Here is a 25,499-nt window from a genome sequence, read left to right as displayed (position 1 = left end):
TGCAAAGTCTCAATTTGGTGTTTGTCCCATTTTGTGAATTCTTGGTTGGTGAACGGACCCCAGATCTCACAACCGTAGAGGGCAATGGGTTCTATAACTGATTCAAGTATTTTTAGCCCAGATCCTAATTGGTATTGTTCAATTCTGGGTTAAACTTGGAACATTGTAATACTCAGTATAGTAACTGAGGGGGGATAGAGACTTGGATATACTTGAGGTGGTGGACATTTTTATTTGTCTGAATGCAGCTGCATTGACCCTCTGGGAAGAAATAAACTTGGTTAAGCTTTCATAATGTCCGTTGAGTGTTTTACTCTGAGAATTACAACCAGTATGTCGAATTTTAAGTTCCTTTTTGATGGCCTAAAATGCCCTTCTTGCCTTGTCACACAGATCGTTCACAGCTTTGTGGAAGTTACCTGTGGCGCTGATGTTTAGGCCAAGGTATGTGTAGTTGTTTGTGTGCTTTGTGTGTTTACTGTCAGGTCTGGTTAATATAGCACTGTGTCATGCCAGGGGATGGTCTGGTTAATATAGCACTGTGCCATGCCAGGGGATGGTCTGGTTAATATAGCACTGTGCCATGCCAGGGGATGGTCTGGTTAATATAGCACTGTGTCATGCCAGGGGATGGTCTGGTTAATATAGCACTGTGCCAGGGGATGGTCTGGTTAATATAGCACTGTGCCAGGGGATGGTCTGGTTAATATAGCACTGTGTCATGCCAGGGGATGGTCTGGTTAATATAGCACTGTGCCATGCCAGGGGATGGTCTGGTTAATATAGCACTGTGCCATGCCAGGGGATGGTCTGGTTAATATAGCACTGTGTCATGCCAGGGGATGGTCTGGTTAATATAGCACTGTGTCATGCCAGGGGATGGTCTGGTTAATATAGCACTGTGCCATGCCAGGGGATGGTCTGGTTAATATAGCACTGTGCCATGCCAGGGGATGGTCTGGTTAATATAGCACTGTGCCATGGCAAGGGATGGTCTGGTTAATATAGCACTGTGCCATGCCAGGGGATGGTCTGGTTAATATAGCACTGTGTCATGCCAAGGGATGGTCTGGTTAATATAGCACTGTGCCATGCCAGGGGATGGTCTGGTTAATATAGCACTGTGTCATGCCAGGGGGATGGTCTGGTTAATATAGCACTGTGTCATGCCAGGGGATGGTCTGGTTAATATAGCACTGTGTCATGCCAGGGGATGGTCTGGTTAATATAGTACTGTGCCATGCCAGGGGATGGTCTGGTTAATATAGCACTGTGCCATGCCAGGGGATGGTCTGGTTAATATAGTACTGTGCCAGGGGATGGTCTGGTTAATATAGCACTGTGTCATGCCAGGGGATGGTCTGGTTAATATAGCACTGTGTCATGCCAGGGGATGGTCTGGTTAATATAGCACTGTGCCATGCCAGGGGATGGTCTGGTTAATATAGCACAGTGTCATGCCAGGGGATGGTCTGGTTAATATAGCACTGTGTCATGCCAGGGGATGGTCTGGTTAATATAGCACTGTGTCATGCCAGGGGATGGTCTGGTTAATATAGCACTGTGCCATGCCAGGGGATGGTCTGGTTAATATAGCACTGTGCCATGCCAGGGGATGGTCTGGTTAATATAGCACTGTGCCATGCCAGGGGGTGGTCTGGTTAATATAGCACTGTGTCATGCCAGGGGATGGTCTGGTTAATATAACACTGTGCCATGCCAGGGGATGGTCTGGTTAATATAGCACTGTGCCATGCCAGGGGATGGTCTGGTTAATATAGCACTGTGCCATGCCAGGGGATGGTTTGGTTAATATAGCACTGTGCCAGGGGATGGTCTGGTTAATATAGCACCATGCCAGGGGATGGTCTGGTTAATATAGCACTGTGCCATGCCAGGGGATGGTCTGGTTAATATAGCAATGTGCCAGGGGATGGTCTGGTTAATATAGCACTGTGCCATGCCAGGGGATGGTCTGGTTAATATAGCACTGTGCCATGCCAGGGGATGGTCTGGTTAATATAGCACCATGCCAGGGGATGGTCTGGTTAATATAGCACTGTGCCATGCCAGGGGATGGTCTGGTTAATATAGCACTGTGCCATGCCAGGGGATGGTCTGGTTAATATAGCACTGTGCCAGGGGATGGTCTGGTTAATATAGCACTGTGCCATGCCAGGGGATGGTCTGGTTAATATAGCACTGTGCCATGCCAGTGGATGGTCTGGTTAATATAGCACAGTGCCATGGGATGGTCTGGTTAATATAGCACTGTGTCATGCCAGGGGATGGTCTGGTTAATATAGCACTGTGCCAGGGGATGGTCTGGTTAATATAGCACTGTGCCATGCCAGGGGATGGTTTGGTTAATATAGCACTGTGCCAGGGGATGGTCTGGTTAATATAGCACCATGCCAGGGGATGGTCTGGTTAATATAGCACTGTGCCATGCCAGGGGATGGTCTGGTTAATATAGCACTGTGCCAGGGGATGGTCTGGTTAATATAGCACTGTGTCATGCCAGGGGATGGTCTGGTTAATATAGCACTGTGCCATGCCAGTGGATGGTCTGGTTAATATAGCACTGTGCCATGCCAGGGGATGGTCTGGTTAATATAGCACTGTGCCATGCCAGGGGATGGTCTGGTTAATATAGCACTGTGCCATGCCAGGGGATGGTCTGGTTAATATAGCACTGTGTCATGCCAGGGGATGGTCTGGTTAATATAGCACGGTGCCATGCCAGGGGATGGTTTGTGTGGAAGATGAGGTTGCTGATGTTCCCATTTTTATAATAGTCAGAAAATCAGTGTCTCTTGATTTTCCATAAGGAGCTTCATTTTGTAATCTTTTCTTGCCTTATCATTCTTTACATACACAGGGTACTGTATTTTAATTACCTCTGAACAGCGTGAGGCAGCTTCTAAGGCCTCTCCATTTGGTTGGAGTAGACTGTGACTCTCCTGCCATTGTTGGGCTAAAGGGCTTTGACACCTCTCACTGACACGGCAGTGCTAATTGAAGTTGTATCAAGCTTGGCAGCCTTAATTAACTTAGCATTCAGTCCTTATAAAGTAATGTAACGTATTTTTCTTCTTGGCTTTGGGAAATAAAATATAGCTTCAGACTAAACTCACTCAGTTCCAGGTTGGTGTTTTCAGGTTTCTGTTGTTTTCCAGATCGTTTGCTGTGTAGCTTTGGAATAATAATCTTTGGTAGTTGTAAGCCTTCCAGGTGATTCTGTAATTACGTCCAAAATCAGGTTGTTGGTTTTGAGTCTTGATTTGGAGTGAAGGTTATGTTGTAGAGGGTAGCATCCTGTATACAGTGAGGGAAAAAAGTATTTGATCCCCTGCTGATTTTGTACGTTTGCCCACTGACAAAGAAATGATCAGTCTATAATTTTAATGGTAGGTTTATTTGAACAGTGAGAGACAGAATATCAACAAAAAAATCCAGAAAAACGCATGTAAAAAATGTTATGAATTGATTTGCATTTTAATGAGGGAAATAAGTATTTGACCCCTCTGCAAAACATGACTTAGTACTTGGTGGCAAAACCCTTGTTGGCAATCACAGAGGTCAGACGTTTCTTGTAGTTGGCCACCAGGTTTGCACACATCTCAGGAGGGATTTTGTCCCACTCCTCTTTGCAGATCTTCTTCAAGTCATTAAGGTTTCGAGGCTGACGTTTGGCAACTCGAACCTTCAGCTCCCTCCACAGATTTTCTATGGGATTAAGGTCTGGAGACTGGCTAGGCCACTCCAGGACCTTAATGTGCTTCTTCTTGAGCCACTCCTTTGTTGCCTTGGCCGTGTGTTTTGGGTCATTGTCATGCTGGAATACCCATCCACGACCCATTTTCAATACCCTGGCTGAGGGAAGGAGGTTTTCACCCAAGATTTGACGGTACATGGCCCCGTCCATCGTCCCTTTGATGCGGTGAAGTTGTCCTGTCCCTTTAGCAGAAAAACACCCCCAAAGCATAATGTTTCCACCTCCATGTTTGACGGTGGGGATGGTTTCTTGGGGTCATAGGCAGCATTCCTCCTCCTCCAAACACGGCAAGTTGGGTTGATGCCAAAGAACTCCATTTTGGTCTCATCTGACCACAACACGTTCACCCAGTTGTCCTCTGAATCATTCAGATGTTCATTGGCAAACTTCAGACGGGCATGTATATGTGCTTTCTTGAGCAGGGGGACCTTGCGGGCGCTGCAGGATTTCAGTCCTTCACGGCATAGTGTGTTACCAATTGTTTTCTTGATGACTATGGTCCCAGCTGCCTTGAGATCATTGACAAGATCCTCCTGTGTAGTTCTGGGCTGATTCCTCACCGTTCTCATGATCATTGCAACTCCACGAGGTGAGATCTTGCATGGAGCCCTAGGCTGAGGGAGATTGACAGTTCTTTTGTGTTTCTTCCATTTGCGAATAATCACAGAAACTGTTGTCACCTTCTCACCAAGCTGCTTGGCGATGGTCTTGTAGCCCATTCCAGCCTTGTGTAGGTCTACAATCTTGTCCCTGACATCCTTGGAGAGCTCTTTGGTCTTGGCCATGGTGGAGAGTTTGGAATCTGATTGATTGATTGCTTCTGTGGACAGGTATCTTTTATACAGGTAAGAAACTGAGATTAGGAGCACTCCCTTTAAGAGTGTGCTCCTAATCTCCGTCCGTTACCTGTATGAAAGACACCTGGGAGCCAGAAATCTTTTTGATTGAGAAGGGGTCAAATACTTATTTCCCTCATTAAAATGCAAATCAATTTATAACATTTTTGACATGCATTTTTCTGGTAATTTTTGTTGTTATTCTGTCTCTCACTGTTCAAATAAACCTACCATTAAAATTATAGACTGATAATTTCTTTGTCAGTGGGCAAACGTACAAAATCAGCAGGGGATCAAATACTTTTTTCCCTCACTGTATGTTCCCGACAAAAAAAAATCTAATTTTATCTAACTCTAAATCTATCTTTTTTAAGAACATGCTGAAACATGCAGGAGCTCATCTGCTCATGACCTCTCCTCTCAATTCAATTCAATTCAATTCAATTCAATTCAATTCAAGGGGCTTTATTGGCATGGGAAACATGTGTTAACATTGCCAAAGCAAGTGAGGTAGATAATATACAAAAGTGAAATAAACAATACAAAATTAACAGTAAACATTACAATCACAGAAGTTTCAAAACAATAAAGACATTACAAATGTTATATTATATATATACAGTGTTGTAACAATGTACAAATGGTTAAAGCACACAAGTTAAAATAAATAAGCATAAATATGGGTTGTATTTACAATGGTGTTTGTTCTTCACTGGTTGCCATTTTCTTGTGGCAACAGGTCATAAATCTTGCTGCTGTGATGGCACACTGTGGAATATCTCCAAGTAGATATGGGAGTTTATCAAAATTGGATTTGTTTTCGAATTCTTTGTGGATCTGTGTAATCTGAGGGAAATATGTCTCTCTAATATGGTCATACATTGGGCAGGAGGTTAGGAAGTGCAGCCCAGTTTCCACCTCATTTTGTGGGCAGTGTGCACATAGCCTGTCTTCTCTTGAGAGCCAGGTCTGCCTACGGCGGCCTTTCTCAATAGCAAGGCTATGCTCACTGAGTCTGTACATAGTCAAAGCAATATCTCTTTCTGGCTCTCTGTCCCTCTCTCTCTCTCTCTGGCTCTCTGTCCCTCTCTCTCTGGCTCTCTGTCCCTCTCTCTCTCTCTCTGGCTCTCTGTCCCTCTCTCTCTGGCTCTCTGTCCCTCTCTCTCTGTCTCTCTGTCCCTCTCTCTCTCTCTTTCTCTGGCTCTCTGTCCCTCTCTCTCTCTGTCTCTCTGTCCCTCTCTCTCTGGCTCTCTGTCTCTCTCTCTCTCACTCTGTCTCTCTGTCCCTCTCTCTCTCTCTCTGGCTCTCTGTCTCTCTCTCTCTGGCTCTATGTCCCTCTCTCTCTGGCTCTCTGTCCCTCTCTCTCTCTGGCTCTCTGTCCCTCTCTTTCTGGCTCTCTGTCCCTCTCTCTCTGTGTCTCTCTGTCCCTCTCTCTCTGTCCCTCTCTCTCTGTCCCTCTCTCTCTGTGTCTCTCTGTGTCTCTCTCTCTCTCTCTCTGGTTCTCTGTCTCTCTCACTCTGTCTCTCTGTCCCTCTCTCTCTCTCTGGCTCTCTGTCTCTCTCTCTCTGGCTCTATGTCCCTCTCTCTCTGGCTCTCTGTCCCTCTCTCTCTCTGGCTCTCTGTCCCTCTCTTTCTGGCTCTCTGTCCCTCTCTCTGTGTCTCTCTGTCCCTCTCTCTCTGTCCCTCTCTGTCCCTCTCTCTCTGTGTCTCTCTGTGTCTCTCTCTCTCTCTCTCTGGTTCTCTGTCTCTCTCTCTCTGGCTCTCTGTCCCTCTCTCTCTCTCTTTCTCTGGCTCTCTGTCCCTCTGTCTCTCTGGCTCTCTGTCCCTCTCTCTCTGTCTCTCTGTCTCTCTGTCTCTCTCTCTCTCTCTCTCTCTCACTCTGTCTCTCTGTCCCTCTCTCTCTCTCTCTGGCTCTCTGTCTCTCTCTCTCTCTCTCTGGCTCTCTGTCCCTCTCTCTCTGGCTCTCTGTCCCTCTCTCTCTCTGGCTCTCTGTCCCTCTCTTTCTGGCTCTCTGTCCCTCTCTCTCTGTGTTTCTCTGTGTCTCTCTCTCTCTCTCTGGTTCTCTGTCTCTCTCTCTCTGGCTCTCTGTCCCTCTCTCTCTGGCTCTCTGTCCCTCTCTCTCTCTCTTTCTCTGGCTCTCTGTCCCTCTCTCTCTGGCTCTCTGTCCCTCTCTCTGGCTCTCTGTCCCTCTCTCTCTCACTCTGTCTCTCTGTCTCTCTCTCTCTCTCTCTGGCTCTCTGTCTTTCTCTCTCTCTCTCTGGCTCTCTGTCCCTCTCTCGCTGGCTCTCTGTCCCTCTCTCTCTTTCTCTGGCTCTCTGTCCCTCTCTCTCTCTCTAGTCTGCCTTTATTAATGATAGTTTCTACACATTTGGCACAGCAGTGAAAATGTTCATCTTGGACTAACATGTTCCATTCAAAGATGTGTAGGTGTCTTTAAAGATGTGTAGATGTCTTTAAATATGTGTAGATGTCTTTAAATATGTGTAATGTCTTTAAATATGTGTAGATGTCTTTAAAGATGTGTAGATGTCTTTAAAAAATATATGTTATGTGGCGAAAATATCCAAGTGGGGGATATTTTTCCTGAATTTGAGTCGCCCAAGAGATTGATTGGCTAGTAGCCAGGGACAGTGTGAAGGAGGGTGTAATATGAAGGAGATGCTATCGGAAGGGAAGTATTGCTGTATGAGATGTAGCCAGAACAGCAGTGCAGAATGTTTCTGTAGCGTGAGTCAGCATGATGTAGAAGTTATAATAATAAGGATTATTATAATAATAATACATTTTATTATATTTATTTTATTTTATTTATTGTTTTTTAAAAGTGCCGCAAGAATACAACATCAGATTACTAAAAACACATAGTACGGCACATAAAGACACAAAAGGACTACATTGACTAGAGACGAGTCAGATAAGACATGTACTGTATTAGGACTACATTGACTAGAGACGAGTCAGATAAGACATGTACTGTATTAGGACTACAATGACTAGAGACGAGTCAGATAAGACATGTACTGTATTAGGACTACAATGACTAGAGACGAGTCAGATAAGACATGTACTGTATTAGGACTACAATGGCTAGAGACGAGTCAGATAAGACATGTACTGTATTAGGACTACATTGACTAGAGACGAGTCAGATAAGACATGTACTGTATTAGGACTACAATGGCTAGAGACGAGTCAGATAAGACATGTACTGTATTAGGACTACATTGACTAGAGACGAGTCAGATAAATGTACTGTATTAGGACTACATTGACTAGAGACGAGTCAGATAAGACATGTACTGTATTAGGACTACATTGACTAGAGACGAGTCAGATAAGACATGTACTGTATTAGGACTACAATGACTAGAGACGAGTCAGATGAATGTACTGTATTAGGACTACATTGACTAGAGACGAGTCAGATAAGACATGTACTGTATTAGGACTACATTGACTAGAGACGAGTCAGATAAATGTACTGTATTAGGACTACATTGACTAGAGACGAGTCAGATAAGACATGTACTGTATTAGGACTACATTGACTAGAGACGAGTCAGATAAGACATGTACTGTATTAGGACTACATTGACTAGAGACGAGTCAGATAAGACATGTACTGTATTAGGACTACATTGACTAGAGACGAGTCAGATAAGACATGTACTGTATTAGGACTACATTGACTAGAGACGAGTCAGATAAGACATGTACTGTATTAGGACTACATTGACTAGAGACGAGTCAGATAAGACATGTACTGTATTAGGACTACATTGACTAGAGACGAGTCAGATAAGACATGTACTGTATTAGGACTACATTGACTAGAGACGAGTCAGATAAGACATGTACTGTATTAGGACTACATTGACTAGAGACGAGTCAGATAAGACATGTACTGTATTAGGACTACATTGACTAGAGACGAGTCAGATAAGACATGTACTGTATTAGGACTACATTGACTAGAGACGAGTCAGATAAGACATGTACTGTATTAGGACTACATTGACTAGAGACGAGTCAGATAAGACATGTACTGTATTAGGACTACATTGACTAGAGACGAGTCAGATAAGACATGTACTGTATTAGGACTACATTGACTAGAGACGAGTCAGATAAGACATGTACTGTATTAGGACTACATTGACTAGAGACGAGTCAGATAAGACATGTACTGTATTAGGACTACATTGACTAGAGACGAGTCAGATAAGACATGTACTGTATTAGGACTACATTGACTAGAGACGAGTCAGATAAGACATGTACTGTATTAGGACTACATTGACTAGAGACGAGTCAGATAAGACATGTACTGTATTAGGACTACATTGACTAGAGACGAGTCAGATAAGACATGTACTGTATTAGGACTACATTGACTAGAGACGAGTCAGATAAGACATGTACTGTATTAGGACTACATTGACTAGAGACGAGTCAGATAAGACATGTACTGTATTAGGACTACATTGACTAGAGACGAGTCAGATAAGACATGTACTGTATTAGGACTACATTGACTAGAGACGAGTCAGATAAGACATGTACTGTATTAGGACTACATTGACTAGAGACGAGTCAGATAAGACATGTACTGTATTAGGACTACATTGACTAGAGACGAGTCAGATAAGACATGTACTGTATTAGGACTACATTGACTAGAGACGAGTCAGATAAGACATGTACTGTATTAGGACTACATTGACTAGAGAGAAGTCAGATAAGACATGTACTGTATTAGGACTACATTGACTAGAGACGAGTCAGATAAGACATGTACTGTATTAGGACTACATTGACTAGAGACGAGTCAGATAAGACATGTACTGTATTAGGACTACATTGACTAGAGACGAGTCAGATAAGACATGTACTGTATTAGGACTACATTGACTAGAGACGAGTCAGATAAGACATGTACTGTATTAGGACTACATTGACTATAGACGAGTCAGATAAGACATGTACTGTATTAGGACTACATTGACTAGAGACGAGTCAGATAAGACATGTACTGTATTAGGACTACATTGACTAGAGACGAGTCAGATAAGACATGTACTGTATTAGGACTACATTGACTAGAGACGAGTCAGATAAGACATGTACTGTATTAGGACTACATTGACTAGAGACGAGTCAGATAAGACATGTACTGTATTAGGACTACATTGACTAGAGACGAGTCAGATAAGACATGTACTGTATTAGGACTACATTGACTAGAGAGAAGTCAGATAAGACATGTACTGTATTAGGACTACATTGACTAGAGACGAGTCAGATAAGACATGTACTGTATTAGGACTACATTGACTAGAGACGAGTCAGATAAGACATGTACTGTATTAGGACTACAATGACTAGAGACGAGTCAGATAAGACATGTACTGTGTTAGGACTACAATGACTAGAGACGAGTCAGGTAAGACATGTACTGTATTAGGACTACAATGACTAGAGACGAGTCAGATAAATGTACTGTATTAGGACTACATTGACTAGAGACGAGTCAGATAAGACATGTACTGTATTAGGACTACAATGACTAGAGACGAGTCAGATAAGACATGTACTGTATTAGGACTACAATGACTAGAGACGAGTCAGATAAGACATGTACTGTATTAGGACTACAATGACTAGAGACGAGTCAGATAAGACATGTACTGTGTTAGGACTACAATGACTAGAGACGAGTCAGGTAAGACATGTACTGTATTAGGACTACAATGACTAGAGACGAGTCAGATAAATGTACTGTATTAGGACTACATTGACTAGAGACGAGTCAGATAAGACATGTACTGTATTAGGACTACAATGACTAGAGACGAGTCAGATAAGACATGTACTGTATTAGGACTACATTGACTAGAGACGAGTCAGATAAGACATGTACTGTATTAGGACTACATTGACTAGAGACGAGTCAGATAAGACATGTACTGTATTAGGACTACATTGACTAGAGACGAGTCAGATAAGACATGTACTGTATTAGGACTACATTGACTAGAGACGAGTCAGATAAGACATGTACTGTATTAGGACTACATTGACTAGAGAGAAGTCAGATAAGACATGTACTGTATTAGGACTACATTGACTAGAGACGAGTCAGATAAGACATGTACTGTATTAGGACTACAATGACTAGAGACGAGTCAGATAAGACATGTACTGTGTTAGGACTACAATGACTAGAGACGAGTCAGGTAAGACATGTACTGTATTAGGACTACAATGACTAGAGACGAGTCAGATAAATGTACTGTATTAGGACTACATTGACTAGAGACGAGTCAGATAAGACATGTACTGTATTAGGACTACAATGACTAGAGACGAGTCAGATAAGACATGTACTGTATTAGGACTACAATGACTAGAGACGAGTCAGATAAGACATGTACTGTATTAGGACTACAATGACTAGAGACGAGTCAGATAAGACATGTACTGTGTTAGGACTACAATGGCTAGAGACGAGTCAGGTAAGACATGTACTGTATTAGGACTACAATGACTAGAGACGAGTCAGATAAATGTACTGTATTAGGACTACATTGACTAGAGACGAGTCAGATAAGACATGTACTGTATTAGGACTACAATGACTAGAGACGAGTCAGATAAGACATGTACTGTATTAGGACTACAATGACTAGAGACGAGTCAGATAAGACATGTACTGTATTAGGACTACATTGACTAGAGACGAGTCAGATAAGACATGTACTGTATTAGGACTACAATGACTAGAGACGAGTCAGATAAGACATGTACTGTGTTAGGACTACAATGACTAGAGACGAGTCAGATAAGACATGTACTGTATTAGGACTACAATGACTAGAGACGAGTCAGATAAGACATGTACTGTATTAGGACTACATTGACTAGAGACGAGTCAGATAAGACATGTACTGTGTTAGGACTACAATGGCTAGAGACGAGTCAGATAAGACATGTACTGTGTTAGGACTACAATGGCTAGAGACGAGTCAGATAAGACATGTACTGTATTAGGACTACATTGACTAGAGACGAGTCAGATAAGACATGTACTGTGTTAGGACTACAATGGCTAGAGACGAGTCAGATAAGACATGTACTGTATTAGGACTACATTGACTAGAGACGAGTCAGATAAGACATGTACTGTATTAGGACTACATTGACTAGAGACGAGTCAGATAAGACATGTACTGTATTAGGACTACATTGACTAGAGACGAGTCAGATAAGACATGTACTGTATTAGGACTACATTGACTAGAGACGAGTCAGATAAGACATGTACTGTATTAGGACTACATTGACTAGAGACGAGTCAGATAAGACATGTACTGTATTAGGACTACAATGACTAGAGACGAGTCAGATAAGACATGTACTGTATTAGGACTACAATGACTAGAGACGAGTCAGATAAGACATGTACTGTGTTAGGACTACAATGACTAGAGACGAGTCAGGTAAGACATGTACTGTATTAGGACTACAATGACTAGAGACGAGTCAGATAAATGTACTGTATTAGGACTACATTGACTAGAGACGAGTCAGATAAGACATGTACTGTATTAGGACTACAATGACTAGAGACGAGTCAGATAAGACATGTACTGTATTAGGACTACAATGACTAGAGACGAGTCAGATAAGACATGTACTGTATTAGGACTACATTGACTAGAGACGAGTCAGATAAGACATGTACTGTATTAGGACTACAATGACTAGAGACGATTCAGATAAGACATGTACTGTGTTAGGACTACAATGACTAGAGACGAGTCAGATAAGACATGTACTGTATTAGGACTACAATGACTAGAGACGAGTCAGATAAGACATGTACTGTATTAGGACTACATTGACTAGAGACGAGTCAGATAAGACATGTACTGTGTTAGGACTACAATGGCTAGAGACGAGTCAGATAAGACATGTACTGTGTTAGGACTACAATGGCTAGAGACGAGTCAGATAAGACATGTACTGTATTAGGACTACATTGACTAGAGACGAGTCAGATAAGACATGTACTGTGTTAGGACTACAATGGCTAGAGACGAGTCAGATAAGACATGTACTGTATTAGGACTACATTGACTAGAGACGAGTCAGATAAGACATGTACTGTGTTAGGACTACAATGGCTAGAGACGAGTCAGATAAGACATGTACTGTATTAGGACTACATTGACTAGAGACGAGTCAGATAAGACATGTACTGTATTAGGACTACAATGACTAGAGACGAGTCAGATAAGACATGTACTGTATTAGGACTACAATGGCTAGAGACAAGTCAGTACAATGTTTAGGCCTGCACTCCACAAGCCCCTCGAAACAGGTAGGTCTCGTGCCTGGTTTTAAAACTAGCAATGCTATCGGCAGCTCTGACATGAAAGGCCAGGGCATTCCAAAAGGCAAGGGGTAGCAGAGGCAAAGACCGTGTCGCCCATGGTGCAAAGCCTGATGTTGGGGACCATCAGGATGCCCGAGGTCAGAGGAGCGTAGGAAGCGGACGGGGCAGTGGGGCTGGAGGAGCTGTGAGAGGTAGGAGGGTGCAGTCTTGTAGGGCCTTGAGGGTGATCACACACCCTGGATAGGACGCTAGTCTATCGAAGGGCCTTAGCCCCGTAACATCGATTACAGTAAGAAGGACCGTCAGAAGGGAAGTGTTCCAGTCTGAAGGGTCGTCAGAAGGGAAGTGTTCCAGTCTGAAGGGTCATCAGAAGGGAAGTGTTCCAGTCTGAAGGACCGTCAGAGGGGAAGTGTTCCAGTCTGAAGGACCATCAGAAGGGAAGTGTTCCAGTCTGAAGGACCATCAGAAGGGAAGTGTTCCAGTTTGAAGGGCCATCAGAAGGGAAGTGTTCCAGTCTGAAGGACCATCAGAAGGGAAGTGTTCCAGTCTGAAGGACCATCAGAAGGGAAGTGTTCCAGTCTGAAGGACCGTCAGAAGGGAAGTGTTCCAGTCTGAAGGATCGTCAGAAGGGAAGTGTTCCAGTCTGAAGGGTCATTAGAAGGGAAGTGTTCCAGTCTGAAGGGTCATTAGAAGGGAAGTGTTCCAGTCTGAAGGACCGTCAGAAGGGAAGTGTTCCAGTGTGAAGGGTCATTAGAAGGGAAGTGTTCCAGTCTGAAGGGTCATTAGAAGGGAAGTGTTCCAGTCTGAAGGACCGTCAGAAGGGAAGTGTTCCAGTCTGAAGGGTCATTAGAAGGGAAGTGTTCCAGTCTGAAGGACCGTCAGAAGGGAAGTGTTCCAGTCTGAAGGGTCATTAGAAGGGAAGTGTTCCAGTCTGAAGGATCGTCAGAAGGGAAGTGTTCCAGTCTGAAGGGTCATCAGAAGGGAAGTGTTCTGGTCTCAAAGACCATATCAGCCCACTTTCTCTGCTCTCATATCAACATCTTGCTAATTGTGTTTTGCATCACAACAACAAAAGTAGTTGGATATACACCACAAACAGATCCAGGCTAATATGAACAACAATCAGAACAAATAGAAGTATTGCAGTATGAAGGGTTGTTGGAGTTGTGCGCGGCTACACGGTCATGGGTAAACAGGAAGTACAGGAGGGGACTGAGCACGGACCCCTGACGGGCCCCCGTGTTGAGGGTTAGCGTGGCGGATGTGTTGTTGCCTACCCTCACCACCTGTCAGGAAGTCCAGGATCCAGATGCAGAGGGAGGTGTTAAGTCCCAGGGTCCTGAGCTCAGTGATGAGCTTGGAGGGGACAATGGTGTTGAACGCTGAGTTGTAGTCTATGAACAACATTCTCACATAGGTCATCTGTAGATCAGTTGGGGCGGTATGCGAATTGGAGTGGGTCCGGGGTTTTTTGGGACGATGTTGATGTGAACCACGACCAGCCTTTTAAAGCATTTCATGGCTACAGATGTGAATGATAGTCATTTAGACAGGTTACCTTGGCGTTCATGGGCACAGGGACTATGATGGACTCCTAGGTATTACAGACAGGGTTCAGGGAGAGGTTGAAATTGTCAGTGAAGACACTTACCAGCTGATCAAAGCATGTTCTAAGTATGCATCCTGGTAATCCATCTGGCCCGGCGACCTTGTGAATGTTAAGCTTTTTAAAGGTGTTACTCACAGCTACGGAGAGCGAGATCACACGGTCGTCCTGAACAGCTGGTGTTCTCATGGTTCAGTGTTGTTTGCCTTTGCCGAGCAAAGAAGGCATTCAACTTTTCTGGTAGGCTTACGTCACTGGACAGCTTGCGGCTGGGTTTCCCTTTGTAATCTGTGATACCACATCCGACGAGCATCAGAGCCGGTGCAGTACAATTCGATCTCGATCTAATAGAACTAAAGAACATAGAATACCCACCCCAAATCACACCCTGACCAAACCAAATAGAGACATAAAAAGGATCTCTAAGGTCAGGGCGTGACATAAACAAATCAAAATATGTTTTATATTTGAGATTCTTCAAATTAGAGACAGCTTTGTACACTCTTGGCATTCTCTCAACCAGATTCATCCGTTCGCCTTAAAAAACACACAAAAAAACAGAATTGGTCGCTATCCACTTCAGCGCTATCAACACTCACAGACTCAGACCCCACAATGCAGCAGGACTGTGAGTCATAACACTAACGCCGTGAGTCATAACACCAACGCTGTGAGTCATAACACTAACGCTGTGAGTCATAACACCAACGCTGTGAGTCATAACACTAACGCTGTGAGTCATAACACTAACTCCGTGAGTCATAACACTAACTCTGTGAGTCATAACACTAACTCTGTGAGTCATAACACTAACGCCGTGAGTCATAACACTAACTCTGTGAGTCATAACACTAACTCTGTGAGTCATAACACTAACGCCGTGAGTCATACCACTAACTCTGTGAGTCATAACACTAACTCTGTGAGTCATAACACTAACTCTGTGAGTCATAACACTAACTCTGTGAGTCATAACACTAACGCCGTGAGTCATAACACTAACTCCGTGAGTCATAACACTAACTCTGTGAGTCATAACACTAACGCTGTGAGTCATAACACTAACTCTGTGAGTCATAACACTAACTCTGTGAGTCATAACACTAACTCTGTGAGTCATAACACTAACTCTGTGAGTCATAACACTAACTCTGTGAGTCATAACACTAACTCTGTGAGTCATAACACTAACGCCGTGAGTCATAACACTAACGCCGTGAGTCATAACACTAACGCCGTGAGTCGTATATATGGCAACACTATCTGACTCATTCAGTACATACAGACCCCAGGGCCCTGGCTGGATGAAACACACCTCACCAATCTGGTCAGACCTTTAACCACCGAGCTAGGCAATCAAACTACGTCTTCTCCCAGCCAACCAATCAAACTACGTCTTCTCCCAGCCAACCAATCAAACTACGTCTTCTCCCAGCCAACCAATCAAACTACGTCTTCTCCCAGCCAACCAATCAAACTACGTCTTCTCCCAGCCAACCAATCAAACTACGTCTTCTCCCAGCCAACCAATCAAACTACGTCTTCTCCCAGCCAACCAATCAAACTACGTCTTCTCCCAGCCAACCAATCAAACTACGTCTTCTCCCAGCCAACCAATCAAACTACGTCTTCTCCCAGCCAACCAATCAAACTACGTCTTCCCCCAGCCAACCAATCAAACTACGTCTTCTCCCAGCCAACCAATCAAACTACGTCTTCTCCCAGCCAACCAATCAAAATACGTCTTCTCCCAGCCAACCAATCAAACCACGTCTTCTCCCAGCCAACCAATCAAACTACGTCTTCTCCCAGCCAACCAATCAAACTACGTCTTCTCCCAGCCAACCAATCAAACTACGTCTTCTCCCAGCCAACCAATCAAACCACGTCTTCTCCCAGCCAACCAATCAAACTACGTCTTCTCCCAGCCAACCAATCAAACTACGTCTTCTCCCAGCCAACCAATCAAACTACGTCTTCTCCCAGCCAACCAATCAAACCACATCTTCTCCCAGCCAACCAATCAAACCACGTCTTCTCCCAGCCAACCAATCAAACCACGTCTTCTCCCAGCCAACCAATCAAACCACGTCTTCTCCCAGCCAACCAATCAAACCACGTCTTCTCCCAGCCAACCAATCAAACCACGTCTTCTCCCAGCCAACCAATCAAACCACGTCTTCTCCCAGCCAACCAATCAAACCACGTCTTCTCCCAGCCAACCAATCAAACTACGTCTTCTCCCAGCCAACCAATCAAACCACGTCTTCTCCCAGCCAACCAATCAAACTACGTCTTCTCCCAGCCAACCAATCAAACCACGTCTTCTCCCAGCCAACCAATCAAACTACGTCTTCTCCCAGCCAACCAATCAAACCACGTCAAACCTTTATTCATTATTAAACCACCTAACTAGCCAATCAAATCTCCTCGGAGTCATAGGTAACCTATAAAACAGGTCTTTGGTTGTTGAATCCATAATGGATGTTATTTACACATACAGCATTTTACATCAGGTCTCAAAAGTGTGCTTTACATTTTATAGGGGTGACTCACCTCCATCCTAACTAAATCTGTACTGATAAATAATTCAATTAAAATCTATACTAGTGTAGCCACCTGTCTGTCCGACATCCCTGACATAGATCATACCACCTGCCTTACAACCAACAGAAGTAGACGCATTTTAAACACCCCTGAGAAGAAATACAGGGATTATTTGTTGACGGAAGAACATTCTGTGCGAGATCAAGGCTGCAAGGATGATAGGTAATGTTTTATAAATCACAGGAGAACGTTTTGGCTGGAGCCCAAGTGCTGTAGTCAGCAGATTCTGAGTCATTAAAACAGTCCTGGCTGGCAGTTTCTCCTTAGGAAGAGCGGAGAGGATGATAGATAGAGGTAGGGGAACGTCTTAGGAAGAGAGGAGAGGATGATAGATAGAGGTAGGGAACGTCTTAGGAAGAGAGGAGAGGATGATAGATAGAGGTTGGGGAGGTGGGAACGTCTTAGGAAGAGCGGAGAGGATGATAGATAGAGGTTGGGGAGGTGGGAACTTCTTAGGAAGAGAGGAGAGGATGATAGATAGAGGTAGGGGAACGTCTTAGGAAGAGAGGAGAGGATGATAGATAGAGGTTGGGGAGGTGGGAACGTCTTAGGAAGAGAGGAGAGGATGATAGATAGAGGTAGGGGAGGTGGGAACGTCTTAGGAAGAGAGGAGAGGATGATAGATAGAGGTTGGGGAGGTGGGAACTTCTTAGGAAGAGAGGAGAGGATGATAGATAGAGGTAGGGGAACGTCTTAGGAAGAGAGGAGAGGATGATAGATAGAGGTAGGGAACGTCTTAGGAAGAGAGGTAGAGGTAGGGAACTTCTTAGGAAGAGATGAGAGGATGATAGATAGAGGTAGGGAACTTCTTAGGAAGAGAGGAGAGGATGATAGATAGAGGTAGGGAACGTCTTAGGAAGAGAGGAGAGGATGATAGATAGAGGTTGGGGAGGTGGGAACGTCTTAGGAAGAGAGGAGAGGATGATAGATAGAGGTTGGGGAGGTGGGAACTTCTGAGACTCTGATCCAGCCTCCCCCTGGGGTTAGACTCTGATCCAGCCTCCCCCTGGGGTTAGACTCTGATCCAGCCAGGAAGTTTATTGCGGATGTTAAACCCTGCAGTCAGATCTGTTCTGTTGACTGGTTGTTTATCTGTTGTTGTGATGTTAAATTATAAGAACAGACAGCTTGTGTCTCTGAAGGGTAGCAGCTCTACGGAGAGGAACGTCTCTGAAGGGTAGAATCTCTACGGAGAGGAACGTCTCTGAAGGGTAGCATCTCTATGGAGAGGACCATCTCTGAAGGGTAGAATCTCTACAGAGAGGAACGTCTCTGAAGGGTAGAATCTCTACGGAGAGGAACGTCTCTGAAGGGTAGAATCTCAACAGAGAGGAACGTCTCTGAAGGGTAGAATCTCTACGGAGAGGAACGTCTCTGAAGGATAGAATCTCTATGGAGAGGAACGTCTCTGAAGGGTAGAATCTCTATGGAGAGGAACGTCTCTGAAGGATAGAATCTCTATGGAGAGGAACGTCTCTGAAGGGTAGAATCTCTACGGAGAGGAACGTCTCTGAAGGGTAGCAGCTCTACGGAGAGGAACGTCTCTGAAGGGTAGAATCTCTACGGAGAGGAACGTCTCTGAAGGTTAGAAGCTCTACGGAGAGGAACGACTCTGAAGGGTAGAATTTCTACGGAGAGGAACGTCTCTGAAGGGTAGAATCTCTACGGAGAGGAACGTCTCTGAAGGGTAGAATCTCTACGGAGAGGAACGTCTCTGAAGGGTAGAAGCTCTACGGAGAGGAACGACTCTGAAGGGTAGAATCTCTACGGAGAGGAACGTCTCTGAAGGGTAGAATCTCTACGGAGAGGAACATCTCTGAAGGGTAGAATCTCTACGGAGAGGAACGTCTCTGAAGGGTAGAAGCTCTACGGAGAGGAACGTCTCTGAAGGGTAGCAGCTCTACGGAGAGGAACGTCTCTGAAGGGTAGAATCTCTACGGAGAGGAACGTCTCTGAAGGGTAGAATCTCTACGGAGAGGAGTGCAAACACTGTGTGGGCGGGTGTTCAACCGCATCACTTAGGGAAAGAGAAAGGGGAGACTTATTCCGTGGCACAACTGAATGCATTCAACCCAACCCCTTTGAATGTGCGTGTGTGCGCGAGCGTGTGTGTGTGTGTGTGTGTGTGTATGTGTGTGTGTGTGTGTGTGTGTGTGTGTGTGTGTGTGTGTGTGTGTGTGTGTGTGTGTGTGTGTGTGTGTGTGTGTGTGTGTGTGTGTGTGTGTGTGTGTGTGTGTGTGTGAATAAGGGCACACTGTTTGTTGAGCAGCACTGACCCACACTCCTCTGACTCACTCTACAATTGAAAGGATGTGTGTGGGAGGAGTGATGATACAGGAGGGGAGGAGGGGACAGAACAGGCAAGAAGAGGAGAGAACGAGGGGTGGAGGAGAGGAGGAAGAGAGGAGAGGAGGAGAGGAGGGGTGGAGGAGAGGAGGAGAGGAGGAGGGGACAGAACAGGCAAGAAGAGGAGAGAACGAGGGGTGGAGGAGAGGAGGAAGAGAGGACAGGAGGAGATGAGGACAGGAGGAGATGAGGAGATGATGAGAGGAGAGGGTGGGTAAAGGAGGAGGAGGGGAGGGGAGGGGAGGAGAGTAGAGGAGGGGAAGACGGGAGGAGGGGAGGAAGAGAGGATCTGAGGCGGAGGAGAGGAGAGGAGATGAGGGTAAAGGAGGAGGAGGGGTGGAATATAGGAAGGGAGGAGAGTAGAGGAGGGGAGACGGGAGGAGGGGAGGAAGAGAGGATCTGAGGCGGAGGAGAGGAGATGAGGGTAAAGGAGGAGAGGGGTGTTTGAGAGGAGAGATGGAAAAACTAGTTTAAAGCCTGTCATTAAAGTAAGAGCTCTTCTCCCACACGCAGGTTGACCCCTCAGAGGGTTTCTAACCTCAGGGGTCGTTCCTGGTTAAATAAAGGGTAAATAAAAAAGCTACTGAGCAATGCCACTGTCTTATTGTCAACATATATGATTATATTTAACGAAAAAAGCAAATTTTAGCGTTAGCGTTAGCCACCTAGCTAACGTTAGCCAGAACAAATTGGGAATTCGTAACATATCATACGTTTTGCAAATTCGTAACATATTGTACAAAGTGCAATTCGTAAGATATTGTACGAAATGGATGATGGACATCCACAAATGAATACATTTGTTCATTCATACACAAGTTTGGGTCAGTCACAGTGGTCAGGTATTCTGCTTTGTTTTATCTTGGCCAGGTAGCAGTTGTAAATGAGAACTTGTTCTCAACTTGCCTACCTGGTTAAATAAAGGTGAAATAAATAAAATAAATAAAAAAACATTCTGCCACTGTGTACTCTCTGTTTAGGGCCAAATAGCATTCTAAGTTTGCTTAGTTTTTTTGTTAATTCTTTCCAATGTGTCAAGTAATTATCTTTTTGTTTTCTCATGGTTCGGTTCGGTCTAATTTTGTGACTGTCATGGGGCTCTGTTGGGGTCTGTTTGTGAACAGAGCTCCAGGACCAAACCTCACAACCACAAAGGGCAATGAGTTCTACAACTGATTCAAGTATTTTTAGCCAGATCCTGTCGAATTTGATGTTCCTTTTGATGGCATAGAAGGCCCTTCTTGCCTTTTCTCTCTCTCTCTCTCTCTCTCTCTCTCTCTCTCTCTCTCTCTCTCTCTCTCTCTCTCTCTCTCTCTCTCTCTCTCTCTCTCTCTCTCTCTCTCTCTCTCTCTCTCTCTCTTACTCTCTCAGTCATTGTCTGCTGCCCGTGGCGTGGAGGGACGAGGTCTGGACGCCACAGGAGGTGGGGTTAAGCGTCTCCGCAGAGACCTCCGCGATTCGCTGCCGTACGAGGCCGGGATGATGGCATATCCGGGCGAGTCGGCTGACGTCCTGACCCGGCGGGGGGACAACAAGCTGCTCTATCAACCGGAGGAGTGGAGGGGGCAGGGCTTAGGACAGGCTCTGCAGCAATTGGTGGCGAACGACCAGAGGCGGGAGCAAGAAACAGCATACTTGGCCGGGTTGCTCCGCCTCCTCAGTGAAGCCGATGTCCAGGGGGCCGGAGAGGAGGGCGGTGAGGAGATCCAGGGGCCAGGGGACTTCCAGGTGCCCTATCCCCCAGACTACGATGAGACAGAGCAGGGGATGAGAATGGGAAAGCCCCAGGCTGCAGCTCCATGGCAGGGCCTACTGGACCCCCAGCTCACCCAGGCTCTGCTCAACAGATACAGGCAGGAGAGGCTGCAGCAGCAGCCCGGGTTACCAGGTCTACCAGCCACCATCAACAGGCTTGCAAACAGCAGGCTGGAAACAGGCAGCCAGGACCGAGACGAGGAGGCTCTGAGGTAAGGAGAGAGAGAAAGGAGAGTGAATGGAGAGAGAGATGGGGGCAGAGAGTGAGGAGAGAGGGGTGGGGGGGCAGAGAGAGAGGGGGCAGAGAGAGAGAGAGGAGAGAGAGCTGGGCAGAGAGTGAGAGGAGAGAGATGGGGGCAGAGAGTGAGGAGAGAGAGGTGGGGGGGCAGAGAGAGAGAGGAGAGAGATGGGGGCAGAGAGTGAGGAGAGAGGGGTGGAGGGGTAGAGAGAGAGGGGAGAGAGGGGGGGGCAGAGAGTGAGAGGGGAGAGAGGGGGGCAGAGAGTGAGAGGAGAGAGATGGGGGCAGAGAGTGAGGAGAGAGGGGTGGGGGGGCAGAGAGAGAGAGGGGGGCAGAGAGTGAGGAGAGAGGGGTGGGGGGGCAGAGAGAGAGAGGAGAGAGAGGGGGGCAGAGAGTGAGGAGAGAGAGGGGGGCAGAGAGTGAGAGGAGAGAGATGGGGCAGAGAGTGAGGAGAGAGGGGTGGAGTGATAGAGAGAGAGGGGAGAGAGAGGGGGGCAGAGAGTGAGGAAGAGGAGAGAGAGAGGAGAGATATGGGGGCAGAGAGTGAGGAGAGAGGAGAGAGAGAGGGGAGATATGGGGGCAGAGAGTGAGGAGAGAGAGGGGGCAGAGAGAGAGAGAGGAGAGAGATGGGGACAGAGAGTGAGGAGAGAGGGGGGCAGAGAGTGAGGAGAGAGGGGGGGGCAGAGAGTGAGGAGAGAGGGGGGCAGAGAGTGAGAGGAGAGGGGGACAGAGAGTGAGGAGAGAGGGGGGCAGAGAGTGAGAGGAGAGAGAGGGGGGCAGAGAGTGAGGAGAGAGAGGGGGGCAGAGAGTGAGGAGAGAGGGAGGCAGAGAGTGAGAGGAGAGAGAGGGGGGCAGAGAGTGAGAGGAGAGAGAGGGGGGCAGAGAGTGAGGAGAGAGAGGGGGGCAGAGAGTGAGAGGAGAGAGAGGGGGGCAGAGAGTGAGGAGAGAGGGGGGCAGAGAGTGAGGAGAGAGAGGGGGGCAGAGAGTGTGGAGAGAGGGGTGGGGGGGGCAGAGAGAGAGAGGAAGAGGAGAGAGAGGGGGCAGAGAGAGAGAGGAAGAGGAGAGAGAGGGGAGCGGAAATTTTAAAAACGACATAGTGTAGTTAGTGAATATACAGTAGCTAGCAGGGTATAATGTTTCCGTTGTAAAATGTAAAACGTTCTTCATGTGTTCTTCATGCTCCCTGCTCTAGATACTTGGTAGCCAAGGTCCTTTCCAACATCAGTCCTACCAAGCCCCAGGGTTCATCAGGCCGCAGGGCAAGGAGAGACCTGGTGTCTGTGTCTGGAGGTGGTGGAAGGGTCAGAGCTCCCTCCAGCCCAGTCCTCCACAGGTCCCGTCGCTCCCTCGACTCCCCTCCTTCCCCTTCCTTAAACCGGGAGCACTCTGTGGGGCTGCTGGGGGACATGGAAAGGGTGGTGGCAGAGGGGCCCTGTCTGCGGGGGGAAGTGCCACCCGACCAAATGGTGGAGCTTCAGACGATGAAGAGGATTGACAACGAACTGCAGCCCCAGCCTGGTGGGAGCCCCAGCCGTAGGAGACGAGCCCTGAACTACGACCCCATAACCTATGACCCCGAGCTGCTGGTCAAACACATTCTACACAACCTGCCACAGTAGAGAGGGAGAGTTGGAGAAGGAGACAGACGGAGAGACAGAGATGGAGAGATAGAGAGAGAGACAGATGGAGAGATAGAGAGAGAAACAGATGGAGAGATAGAGAGAGACAGATGGAGAGAGAGAGATGGAGAGATAGAGAGAGAGACAGATGGAGAGATAGATAGAGAGACAGATGGAGAGACACAGAGAGAGAGAGAGAGAGAGATGGAGAGACAGAGAGAGAGAGAGAGATGGAGAGACAGAGAGAGAGATGGAGAGAGAGAGAGAGAGAGAGAGAGAGAGAGAGAGAGAGAGAGAGAGAGAGAGAGAGAGAGAGAGAGAGAGAGAGAGAGAGAGAGAGAGAGAGAGAGAGAGAGAGAGAGAGAGAGAGAGAGACAGGAAGAGAGAGAGAGAGAGAGAGAGAGAGAGAGAGAGAGAGAGAGAGAGAGAGAGAGAGAGAGAGAGAGAGAGAGAGAGAGAGAGAGAGAGATGAATAACCTAATGCTTATAAACAGTGTAACAGTATAGCTTCACTCAAAGTGTTCTTCATTATTTGGTTTGGAAAGTGCAGAATAGCTTGGCCAAATAAGAGATGTCACACAGTCATCTTTCTCTGTACCACAACAGCATCAGACGTGGCTACGTTTCTACGGTGACAAGATTTGGTCGTAGTGATGCATTAATGTGTAAAATATGACGGTTTATAGCAGGGCTCTCACATTTTACACAGGTCCTCTAATACGAAATCATACAGCTCAGTAGCGGTAATATAATTAGCAGTGAAAATATCCAGTGTTTAACGTTCTGTCGCACAGGCCACAAATCACTGTTCACACACACAGTAAATCACCACTGTTTTCCTCCAAGTACAGCAGTACTCAGCTAACAGCTTTTGTTATTGATCTCCTTCCAGAGTCCACAACAACTGTTTAGCGCTGAGAAGGGGGGAAAAAAACACGGGAGATTTTTACAGAGATCCGTTACTGTTGAAACAACGGTCCCGTATCTGTTTGTGTGTTGTCAAGCCTGTTTGGCGTAACAACTCTCTAAGGAGTTGACAAGAGATCAGAAACGGACTGGCACTCCGGCAATAAATGGTGTGATTTCATTCAAAATGTGTCTTTTAATTGTTGTGCTGCAGATGTTAGGCATCTTTCCCGATTTATCCTCTCTGTTTTGTACAGTAGAGATATACACATTTACAATACAAAAGCCTTTCAGAGGTGAGGGAATGAAAATGACCACTCCGTCAGTCGTTTCTGTCTCTCTTTAAAAACAGAACGAGAAATAGCTGCTCTTCAATGTCATGTTGAGAGTCTCTGTGTTATAATATACATCTCTATGGTAACGTCACAGACCGGTCTCTGTGTTATAATATACATCTCTATGGTAACGTCACAGACCGGTCTCTGTGTTATAATATACATCTCTATGGTAACGTCACAGACCGGTCTCTGTGTTATAATATACATCTCTATGGTAACGTCACAGACCGGTCTCTGTGTTATAATATACATCTCTATGGTAACGTCACAGACCGGTCTCTGTGTTATAATATACATCTCTATGGTAACGTCACAGACCGGTCTCTGTGTTATAATATACATCTCCATGGTAACGTCACAGACCGGTCTCTGTGTTATAATATACATCTCCATGGTAACATCACAGACCGGTCTCTGTGTTATAATATACATCTCTATGGTAACGTCACAGACCGGTCTCTGTGTTATAATATACATCTCTATGGTAACGTCACAGACCGGTCTCTGTGTTATAATATACATCTCTATGGTAACGTCACAGACCGGTCTCTGTGTTATAATATACATCTCTATGGTAACGTCACAGACCGGTCTCTGTGTTATAATATACATCTCTATGGTAACGTCACAGACCGGTCTCTGTGTTATAATATACATCTCCATGGTAACGTCACAGACCGGTCTCTGTGTTATAATATACATCTCCATGGTAACGTCACAGACCGGTCTCTGTGTTATAATATACATCTCCATGGTAACGTCACAGACCGGTCTCTGTGTTATAATATACATCTCTATGGTAACGTCACAGACCGGTCTCTGTGTTATAATATACATCTCCATGGTAACATCACAGACCGGTCTCTGTGTTATAATGTACATCTCTATGGTAACGTCACAGACCGGTCTCTGTGTTATAATATACATCTCTATGGTAACGTCACAGACCGGTCTCTGTGTTATAATATACATCTCCATGGTAACATCACAGACCGGTCTCTGTGTTATAATATACATCTCCATGGTAACATCACAGACCGGTCTCTGTGTTATAATGTACATCTCTATGGTA

General features: G+C 45.7%; 1 protein-coding gene across 1 annotated transcript in view; it reads left to right on the top strand.

The window, feature by feature from the left end:
• Positions 1–23,594, top strand: part of LOC139543150 (uncharacterized) — a 29,099-nt gene extending 5,505 nt beyond the window's left edge. The window contains exons 2-3 of the mRNA XM_071349389.1: positions 20,943–21,538; positions 22,757–23,594. Of these exons, the coding sequence (XP_071205490.1) occupies positions 20,943–21,538; positions 22,757–23,183 (1,023 nt within the window). The 3' untranslated portion in view covers positions 23,184–23,594. The remainder of the gene's footprint in view (positions 1–20,942; positions 21,539–22,756) is intronic.
• The last annotated feature ends 1,905 nt before the right edge of the window (positions 23,595–25,499 follow it).

This window comes from Salvelinus alpinus, chromosome 17 (genome assembly GCF_045679555.1).
Source record: "Salvelinus alpinus chromosome 17, SLU_Salpinus.1, whole genome shotgun sequence".
Classification (NCBI taxonomy): Eukaryota; Metazoa; Chordata; class Actinopteri; order Salmoniformes; family Salmonidae; genus Salvelinus; species Salvelinus alpinus.
The sequence above is the reverse complement of the archived record's forward strand: the minus strand, read 5'-3'. Positions and strand labels throughout refer to the sequence as shown.